Here is an 11513-nt window from a genome sequence, read left to right on the forward strand (position 1 = left end):
AGCATGACAGCATTGAACAAGTGTTTGGAAATGTAATTATATGAAACCAAAATAACTTCAAAATCTAGAAAATTTTCAAGTGTCAATATGGATAGCATTTTGTTGATGTTGCATTCTACTAATGTTCACACTTATTATATTGTTACTATACACCCAATCTTTACAAAAAAGAATTAAGATAATTGATTTTTGGCTTAATGTGCATTTTACAAATCTTAACAATACATGCATATAACATTTAATTAATGCAGGTAGATACTGATCATTCAGATCATTCTTGCATAGAAACAGCATGTGACAAAAGCACATTTCTGAAGCAAATGTGCTATAAAAGAGAAGGCACACTGTAAGGACAAGGCAAAACACAGAAAGGGAATTCCTTGATACTTTTTGTTAGAATAAACCCGATGAAGGCTCTCTTCCCACAAACAACACAACTTAGATGCACATGTTGAGTAACACAGCAAAAATTTAAAAGTTTAAAAATCCTTTTGTAAATCAGCAAGTGCATAATGCAAAAGTACATACTGAATGCATTAACTTTTCAGGGGAATAAAAACAAATATACTCTTTGAATTACATAGGACGTATGGCACAGAAACAGGATATTTAGCCCAACCAGTCCATGCCCATGTTTATGCTCCACTCTAGTCCCCTTCCCTCGTTAATGATCTAAATCTACTCGACAAAAGCTCTGTGGACAGACGGTGAAATTTGAATTCAATTAACTTACAAAAGCTAGTTTAATGGTGTGCATGACACCATTGTTGATTCTTGTAAAAGATTATCGTGATTGACTATTAATCCTTAAGGACACCTAATCTGGCCTAAATGGGCATCCAGATGCACAGTACAGCACAAGTGAATGCCTCAAATATCTTTTGAAACACCTGAGCAAGGGACTAAATTTTGCATAACCACTACCAAGTCAGTTAAAAGGAATGAAACTGGACAAATCATCTGGCATCGACCACAGCACCAGAAATAACGATGGCATTCACAACCGCATCGACACTGCAAAGTACAATGGAGTACAATGTTGATAAGTGTGAGGTCATCCATTTTGGTAGGAATAACAGCAAAATGGACTGTGTTTCAAATGGTAAAAAATTGCAGCACGCTGCTGTGCGGAGGGACTTGGGTGTCCTTGTGCATGAATCGCTGAAGGTGGGATTGCAGTGCAGCGGGTAATTAAAAAGACAAATGGAATTTTGTCTGCCATTGCTCGAGGGATGGAGTTTAAAAAAAGGGAGGCTATGCTGCAGCTGTATAGGGTCCTGGTGAGGCCACACCTGGAGTACTGTGTGCAGTTTTGGTCTCCTTACTCGAGAAGAGATATACTAGCACTGGAGGGGGTGCAGAGGAGATTCACTCGGTTGATTCCAGAGCTGAGAGGGTTGGATTATGAGGAGAGACTGAGTAGGCTGGGATTATACTCATTGGAATTCAGAAGAATGAGGGGAGATCTTATAGAAACATATAATATTATGAAGGGAATAGATAAAGTGGAGGCAGGGAGGTTGTTTCCGCTAGCAGGTGAAACTAGGACTAGAGGGCATCGCCTCAAAATAAAGGGAAGCAGATGTAGGACTGAGTTCAGGAGGAACTTCTTCACCCAAAGGGTTGTGAATCTGTGGAATTCCCTGCCCAGTGAAGCGGTTGAAGCTACCTCGCTGAATGTGTTTAAGGCAAGGCTAGATGAATTTTTGAAAAATAAAGGAATTAAAGGTTACGGTGAGTGGGCGGGTAAGTGGAGCTGAGTCTCAAAAAGATCAGCCACAATCTTATTAAATGGTGGGGCAGGCTCGAGGGGCCAGATGGCCTACTCCTGCTCCTCGTTCTTATGTACTCCTTGAGATCTGAGGGCTTACACCAAAGTTGGGACAGCTATCCCACAATAACAGCTGGCATAGTAATTGTCATGGCATCATACGTTACCAAAAATACCCCAGACAACCATCGCTGGGCATGCATGATTGGAAATAATTTAATGTCTGTTGTAGTTAGTGATTAATCTCCTCCTTGTTCTTCAGCAATACGTAAAATCAGACGTTGATTTAGAAAGGGGTGTTATTGGAAATATACGGGGCATGTCCAGCAATGGGGGCAACACAGTGGTAGACAGTCTGAAGGGACTTTCTCTGGGCATCCTTAACATTAACTCTGAATCCCGTGAAGTCTTGTAGCTTTAAATAGAACATGGGTAAGGAACCTCTTGCAGATTACAACACACCACGCCCAGCTTAGCTGATGAATCTTTTCTACTCCACGTTGAATATCATATGAAAAATGTACTGGGGATGGCAAGAACACAGAACATATTCTGGGTGGGGCCTTCAACATCCATCACTAAGAGCAGTTTGGCAACAACTACTGAACTAACTGGCCATACCCTAAAGTTCTATAGCTGCTAGACTGTGCCTGCAACAGGTGATGAGATAACGAAAAGGGGAAAACATACTTGACCATGCTGTTAACAATCTATTCCATGATGGTATCAATAGGAAAGATTATTGCACAGACCTTTGTGGAAACAATGCTCTACCTTCATATTGAGGATACCCTCTATCATGTTGTATGGCTCTGCACTCCGCCAAATGGGGCACATATTGAACAGATCCGGCAACTCATGAGGACAACCATGAGCACAACTTGTGACCAGCAGAAGAACTGTATTCAACCACAATCTGCATCTTCACGATCTGGCATATCCCTTGGTCTACCATTACCATCAAGCCAAGGGATTGAACCCTAGTTCACTGAAGACTGCAGAACAGCAGGTCAGGCATACCTAAAAATGAGGAGTCAACCTATTGAAGCTTTAATCACAGGACCACTTGCATGTCAAACAGTATAAGCAACAAGTGGTAGAGAGCTAAGCAATGCTGCAACCAATGGATTACACCTAAACACTGCAATTGCGCCACATCCAGTCATGAATGGCAGTCAACAATTAAACAAGGAAAAGGCTCCATTAATATCTCCCATTCCTTAATGGATGGGCGAGCTCAGCACATCTGTGTAAAAAACGTTGAGGCATTTAAAAGCACATTTAGTCATGAAGTGTTAAGTGGACAATCCATCTCCGCCTGAGAGCCTCACCACAGATACCAGCTTTCAGACAATTCAGTTCACTCCATGTGATATCAAGAAATGGCTGTTAGCATTAGATACAGCAAAAGCTATGAGCCCTGACAACATTTCAACAACAGTACTGAAGACTCAAGTTCCAGAATGAGCCACGCCCTTGACCAAGCAGTTCCAGCACAGCTATAACACTGGCATCTACCTAGCAATGTGGAAAAATTGTGCAGTCATGGCTTATGCACAAAAAGCAAGACAAATCCAATCTGTCCAATTACAGGCTCAATTTACTCTCAATCATCCATAAAGTGACAGAAGGGGCTGTCAACAGAGTTATCAAATGGCACTTCTAAACAATAGCCTGCTCAAGTTATAGTCAATTCTATTCTGGTAGGCCTACTCAGCTCCTGACTTCATTACAGCCTTGTTCCAATGATGGACCAAAAGCTGAACTCAAGAGAGTTGATATCAAGGCAGCATTTGAATTTGGGAATGAGCCCACCAACCCCACATCAAGGAGCCCTAGCAAAATCTGAAGTCAATGGGAATGAGGGAAAAAAACACTCCAATGGATGCTGTCATACCTAGCACAAGGGAAGATGCAGCCACAGGGCATCACTGTGAGAATTCCTTGGAGTAGATGTTTTCTAATCAACCTGTTGACAGATGTTATCTCACACCATCTGAAGCAGGCGGGAGTTGATTCTAGGCCTTCTATCTCAGGAGTAAACTACCACTGCACCATTAGGGTCCCAATGTGCTTTGGGAAATGATTTATAAAGAATCATTAACCCTACTAAAGAAAACCCAGATATCTAGTACAAACAACTGAGTAGCTCCCACATGCTTGTTTAAGAATAATACTGATTTGCAAGACCAAGATTCAACCTTGCAATAGAGTACGTTAACACACCCACTGCTTGCACATTAACGATCCACCTGTATTTATACAGTAAAGGTAAAAGATAAAGTTGCCATGCCCTAAATGTTCAGACTCAATCTGAATCCTGGCAAAAACTATGTTAAATACTTGAAGAACTACACCTTTGAAAATTTAATGAAGTATTTGTCATTTCCTTAGACTTCTCCAAGTTAATGAGGCTTACCACATGCTTTTCTTGTCAAGTTAGACTTGTACATGGCCTCCCATAAAACAATTCTAAGGATAGCTAGATTTTTCTCATGCTGTTCTATTTGTGTTTACATTGGTTATTCAATCTGACTCAGATCCCAAAACTTGGTCCTCATCCACTTTGTCCTATTTTCAAAATAGTGACCTTCTCTTATCATTCAAATCAAATTATCTGCTACTTTGGTGTTGATTTGACCGAGCATTCATTAATTTTCTTCAGAATATACATCCTCAGTACTCAATATTCAAGTCCTCTCATTCTGAAATGTAATCAAAAAAGGTCAGTTTTCTTTTGCTGTACTTCATATTCTCCCACTTTCCAAAGTTAAACCCAACCAAGTCTAATCCAAAGAAGTATTTATGTACAAGATCAAAAGTTTGATTGGCAACCCCTTGGTCACCCGAACTCTGTCACTGCTTTGCTATTGATATTATTGTCAACAGTTTAATTGTTTTCTGTTGTTCATTTTAGTTCTGATTTAAGAGATTCTCATTAATTACAATTTTGAAATGGTGGCAACCTGCATATTTTACTCTTACTCAAACATACAACTTGTTTCCCTCAATCCTCCTACAATGTTGGGTGGTTTTAATACCAAACCCAGTAACTAATATAATCTAAATCAAAAAAAAAAATCACGAATTCCAACTTCACTTTCTCATCCTCTTTATTCTTCAATCATTATGAAGTCCTTCACAATAGGCACTGGTGCTTCACCTGGATTTCTCAATTTAGCTTTCATTTGAGGTAAATGACAACTACTCCTGCCCAAGATCCACTTGTGTGGTCAGTATCCTTCGTGTTGAAAACCGTTCTGAAGAAGCTGTCAATCCTATTTAGCTAAGGATTTGTACATTCAAACTAATGATATCTTCTACCCCTTCATCCTCTGGTAAGTCACCCAGGCATATAATAACTTGCATTGATAAAAGCTCCTTTATGGAGGGGATTCTGACAGCTGAAGGCATGGTAGCCAAAATGAAAATCGGGGATTCACAAAATGGAGAACAGAGGGAATGCAGAGCTTTTGAGGACTTTTAAGGCTTGAAGCTTATAGAACACCTGGAAGATTTGAACACAAGGATAACAATTTTTAAAGTCAAGACATTTGGGAACTGAAAGCTAATGAAGAACATCGGAACAGGAGAACCCATTTGAGTCTTCATGCCTGCTCCATCATTCATTAAGATGATAGCTGATCTGGCCATGGTCTTAGCTGTACTGTTTTTCCTGTCAGCACCCCACAATCCTTGACGCCTTGTCTATCAAAACACAAATTCCAGGCAGGTTATGATGGAACTGTATAAGACCTTAGTTAGCCCACAGATGGAATACTTTCTGCAGTTCTGATTGCCACACTAAAGGAAGGGTGCGATTGTACTAAAGAGCGTCAAGGAGATTTGCCAAGATGTTGCTTGGGCTGGAGCATTTCAGCTATGACGAGAGACAAGATAGACAGGGCTTGTTTTATCTTACAGCATAGAAGGCTGAAAGGAGACCTGATTTAGGTGTACAAAATAATGAGGGGCACAGATAGTATGGAGAGAAAGCAACTTTTCTCTTTCATAGAGGAATCAACAACCAGCAGCATAGATTTAAGGTAAAAGGGCAGGAGAGGTTTAAAGTGCATTTAAGGAACAATTTTTTTTCACCCATATTTCAGACAGTTTAATTAGCGAGATGGATACTGTTCTCTGCAGCTGTGAGCAGGAATCCCAAAAGCTGTGTTGCCAGCTAAGGATGGACGGTGGTTCTAAGCAAGGGTTCAGGAAAAGAGAAATGTAGGCTTTCAAAGCAAAAGGATATTGCAGAATTAAAAGGCAGCTATTTGGATAATGATACCCAGAATGGGAAAGAAAGGAGCAGAGAGTACCAACATAGAAAACAACAGTATACACGAGTCAAAAGGAGCAATAATGGTAAAGTGGCAAAATGAATCACTCTTTCCTTAAATGCACGTAGTATGTGGAACAAAATAGCCGGATTAACTGTAGAAATATAAATTAATGACTATGATCTTGTAGTCATTACACAAACATGCTTACAAGGAGAACGAAGCTGGGATCTAAATATTCAGGAGAATGCAACTTTCCAAACAGAAGGAAAGAAAGTGGTGGGTTAACATTTTTGGTACAAGGATGGAATAAGAATGATAGCAAGATGATTTTGAATTGGAAGATGTAGAATCCTTAAAAAGGGAACTGGTTGGAGTAGTCTAACAACAGCAATGCTGTGGAACAAAGAACAAATCAGGAGATAACGAGGGCATATAACAAAAGCACTGCATTAATCATGGGTGACTTTGACTTTCATGTAGATTGGGATAGTCAGATTGGCAGATAAATCCATGACGATTAATTCTTAGGGTGTATTCAGGACAGTTTCACAAGACAACATTTTGTCGATCCAACCAGGAATCTAGTGATATGTAATGAGGTAGGTTTAAAAAAAAACGAAGTCAAGAATAAAAGATCCCTGGAAAACAGTGACCCTAACACGTTAGAATTTAGCATACTGTTTGAGGGGGAGTATTCTGGATCTAAAACAACTGTGCTAAGCTAAAATAATTGCAAGGGGTGGAGCTGGTTGGAACAAAATGGGGAAGGAGTTTAGCAGAAAAGAGTAAGGAGATTGAGGAACAATGGCAGAACTATTTAAGAAAATAGTACATGGCCCACAGCAAAGACATACTCCAGTGAGGAAGGATTCCAGGAAAGGGATAAGTCAACCACAGTTACCAATTTAGCGGAATATAAAGAAGTGCTATGCCCTTTGGTAGGAAGAATAGACAAGTTGAATATTATTTAAATGGAGAAACTGTAGAAAGCTACAGAACGTAAAGGTATCGAGAGCCCTTGTGCATGAATCACAAAATGCTAGCATCCAAGTTCAGCAGGCATTAGGGAAGGCAAATGGAATATTGGCCTTTATTTCAAAGGGAATGGAGCATAAAAGCAAGGGGGTTTTGCTAAAACTATTCAAGACACTAATCAGAACACAGCTGGAATACTGCAAAGTGTTATACCCTTTTTCTAAGGAAAGGAATATAGGCACTGGAGTGCAGAAAACGTTTAGGCTGTTATCAGGTATGGAGGGACTGTCTTCTGAGGAGAGATTGTGCTTGTACTTCTTAGAATATAGAAGAATTAGAGGTTCTCTTATAGACACAGGTAAAATGTTAAGGGACTTTGCAAAGTAGATACAGAAAGGTTGTTTCTTCTTCTGAGAGAGTCTAGGTGCACAGGGTATAATCTCATAAGGGTTTGCACATTTAAGACAGAGAAGGACAAACTCCTCCTCTGAGGATAGTGAATCATGAAATTCTTTACCACAGAGACTTGTCGATGCTGGGTTGTTAAATACATTCATGATTGAGAGATGGGTTTTTAAATCAATAAGAGTATAAAGTATTATAGGGAAAAGGCAAGAAAGTGGATTTGAAGATTGTCAGATCGATCATGCCCTCACAATGCTGGAACAGACTAGATGGGCTGAATGGCCTATTTCTGCTCCTGTGTGTTATATTAGAATTCACTGCCTGAAAGGGGGTAAAGACAGGGACTTTCAGTACATACAAGTATTTAGATGATCACTTGACACATTATTGCATACAAGGCCACAGGCAGGGCTCTAATAGTACTCTGGTAGCATCCCTATCTCTAGGCAAGGCGGCACAGGTTTAAATTTCACCTGCTGCAGAGATGTGTCATAACATCCCTGAACAGCGGTTCATAAAAATACCTAAAGACTGTGGGCAATTACTGGAAAATGGGACTACACTACACAGTTGCTTGATGACTGGCACAGACCTGATCAGCTGAAGGGCCTCTTTTCACGACATAAGATTCCACGTATGGGCCAAGAAACATATGGTGAGACGAGATGCTTTAGCAGACACATGGAATTTGATGTGTTTGTTGAAGATATTGTCAAGGGGCAGCAAATAAATAAGGTATTGTAGGAGTCAAAGCTAGATCAGTCAAATGTGTTCAAGAACAAACATGCAGGAGCAGGAAATAAAGTCAATGCAACAGATCATCTAAATCTTCCAGGACAGATAAGAATGGAACAAGATAATGGCAGTTCTGCTCCAACAAGTGAATAAAAAGAAAGGGAGAGTCCTGTATCGGGTCGTGAAAACCTAGTTGCATCGCTTACAATCATATTCTACAACACTCAGCAATCAAGACTCGTCATCTTCTGCGAGTGCAAAAACTGCAATCTTTTGCCCATCTGCCCTCTGTGAAGACCATATTCTGATGCTGAATTAAGAAAAATAATCACTAAAAAACATTGACAATAAACACCGCCAGCACTTCGCCGAAATAACCGGGTAATGGACTTGGCAGGCCCTAGCTTAGACTCTGCAAATTACTGAATATCAAAAAATGACCCAGGTTAACCACACCCCAGCCCCTCCTTCAAAAGTCTCAGCGGAGTACAAAGTGGCAGCGGCTGAAGGGAGACAAACAGGGCATTTTCCTGCTCACTCTGTGTTGGCAGGTTCAGTGACAGAGGCTTGCCGTGCCATGGCCCTGGGCTCCATGCTCTGATACCAGCGTTTGTTTCCAGGGCCCCAACGCTGCCTGGAGCTGGAGATGCCGGTAACTTGACTATAAATACTCGCCAGTGGATCCAGCCGCTGTTTCTGGAGCAGCCGCCACACCGCTGGCTGGTGCTGCCACCGCCGGCGCTTGCCTTTCCCCCCACGGCCCAGCTACTGGAGCCCGGTATCGGCTCTCGGATGCCCAGGGATCGGTGCAGTCCCATGGTCTTGTTGGCATTCCATATCCAGCCGCAGCCACTGGCACATCCTCACAACCCCGGGCATCTAGGCCCTCGTTGAAATTTTGCGGCCGCCGGGAATGCATCAAAGTCGAGGCAGCAACGAATAAAACAACAGGCAGATAGTGACCTGGGAGGCCGAGTGAGAACACTCAACAACAGGAAATAACATCACCACCGGATATAGAGCTCAGGCTCAATGAACACTGGGATTTGTAGTCCGGGTAGTGAGGGGTCAGCAACACGGAGGGACCACGGGAAAAAGGGGTGGAAGATAGGGTGGGAGCTTGGGTGGTCTCCCACCCTAAGGTCTGAGTTCATTTAGAATAGAGTAGAAGCATGAAATCCCTACAGGATGGAAGCATTTCATTCGGCCCATCGGGTCCAACCTCCAAAGAGCATCCCACCCCATCTCTGTAACCCTGCATTTCCCATGGCTAATCCACCTAGCCTGCACATCACTGGACATTATGGCCAATGTAGCGTGGCCAATCCACCTAACCTGCACATATTTGGTCTGTGAGACGAAGCTGGAACACTCAGAGGGGACCCACCACAGACACGGAGACAATGTGCAAACTCAACACAGCCACCTGAGGCTGGAATAGAAACTGGATGTCTGGTGTTGTGAGGCAGCAGAGCTAATCACTGAGACACTGTGCCACTCTTAAACTAGCTTCAGCTAGCTCAGCTTTCAAGCTGACATAGTTGCCCTTATTTAAGTTTCAATCATTCTATGAATTACTTATCCAGGCTACTAGTACCACTCTGCTGAGCGTTTTCTTGCATACTTTGCCCCACATTGTGGTTACAATTGGCCAACTCCCACTAGTGAGTTCTTTCCCATCTATTCCTCATGTCCAACCATTCGAATTCTACATTCTGAAGCAAAGTCATCTCTAACTATTGCACAATATCTTTGACTAACAGCGCCGCCTACCTTTACCCAGCTTCTTTTTCTTCTTGAATGTCATATCAGCCTCAAAATTCAAAATCCTGAACACGTTTCTGTGATGTCGATCAAATTGTGTTTATTTACTTCTAAGTGTACTATCAATTTACTCTGTTATAAATTCTATGTGAATTCACATCCAGTCTTGATTGTTGGTGTATTCCTAGGTTTTTTTTTCTCTCTGCCCTTCTTGCCATTCTATGACCCTCATTTCCCACATTAGTATTTTCCTCCCTTACCTTGTTCCACCCTTTGATATATCACATGTTTCCATATTTAAGCCTTTGCCTCCACTACTTAGTTAAAATCCCTATCTACTTTTCTAGTTGGCAATTTTCATGAACACTGACCCGAGCACGGTTCAGTTGTAGGCTGGCCCAATGTTACAGTCCCCATTTTTCCCAGTACTGGTGCTGAAGGCTCACAAACCAGAACCAAATGCTCTCACACTAATCTTTGAGCCACATATTCATCACTTTAATGTTATGCACCCTATCTCAATTTGCATGTGGCTCAGGTTATTAAGGTAATAATCCAGAAATTATAACCTTTGAGGTTCTGCTTTTCAATTTAATACTTAGCTCCTCATACTCTTTACAGAACTTCTTTCCTGGATCTACCTATGTTCATAGAATCTCTACAGCGTGGAAACAGGTCCTTCAGTCCAACAGCTGGCCATCAGAGCATTCCACCCAGACCCATCCCCCTACGACCCACCGAAACTACACATCCCTGAACACTTAGGTCAATTTAGCTTAGCCAATCCACCTAGCCTGTACATCTTTGGACTGTAGGAGGAAACCGGAGCGAACCCATGCAGACATGGGAAGAGTGTGCAAACTCCACATAGACAGTCCTGTAAGGATGGAATTGAACCCGGGTCACTAGCACTGTGAGACAGCAGTGCTAACCACAGAGCCACCATGCCGCCATGTTGTTGGTACCAACATTGACCATAATCATTTGACCCTTCCCTTCCCACTGCAAGTTTCTTTCAAGACTTGAGCAGATGCTCCAAACACTGATACTGGGCAGGAAACACAGGTGTCTTGCCTCTCAGTCTTTGCTACAGAGAACAGTGTCAGTCCCACTTACTGTACTATCCCCTGTTCCTTGTTGCTCCCTCCAATCATTGGTTCCTTTACCATGGAGCCATGGTCAGTTAGCACAACCACCCTGTAGCCACAACTCTCATCCAAATAGCTGAGTAAACCTAAAACCTATTGACCAATTGCAGAGGCTCACATACCTGGCCCCTGGGTCTCCTCCTCTGCCTTGCTGTGTGACAGGAGTCACATCCTCTTGTCCCTGACCACTGACCAGACAAGAAAACCCTATCATGGATGATGTGACTGCTTCCTTGTACAAACATTCCAGGTAACTAACCCCTTCCAGGATGAATCACAGTGTCTATTGTTCAGGCTCCAGCTCTTAAATGCTTAGCCAATGCCTCTTAAAATTCAAATGCTTGCTGCAGATGTGTTTGCCTTGTATCAGAAGGGGTATCCAGGAGTTCCCACATGCTACAGCTTTGACACTTCACCTGAGATGCCATTGTA

General features: G+C 42.1%; 1 protein-coding gene across 2 annotated transcripts in view; it reads right to left on the reverse strand.

Annotated features, from left to right (window-relative positions):
* slc25a46 (solute carrier family 25 member 46) overlaps positions 1-9170 on the reverse strand; it is a 29668-nt gene extending 20498 nt beyond the window's left edge. The window contains exon 1 of one of the 2 annotated variants that reach the window (XM_048594418.1): positions 8845-9170. In XM_048594418.1, the coding sequence (XP_048450375.1) occupies positions 8845-9088 (244 nt within the window). In that variant the 5' untranslated portion in view covers positions 9089-9170. Of the gene's footprint in view, positions 1-8707 lie in introns of both variants that reach the window. The other variant, XM_048594411.1, reaches the window with a different exon arrangement.
* Between the last annotated feature and the right edge of the window lie 2343 nt (positions 9171-11513).

Source organism: Rhincodon typus, chromosome 3, assembly GCF_021869965.1.
Source record: "Rhincodon typus isolate 14 chromosome 3, sRhiTyp1.1, whole genome shotgun sequence".
NCBI lineage: Eukaryota > Metazoa > Chordata > Chondrichthyes > Orectolobiformes > Rhincodontidae > Rhincodon > Rhincodon typus.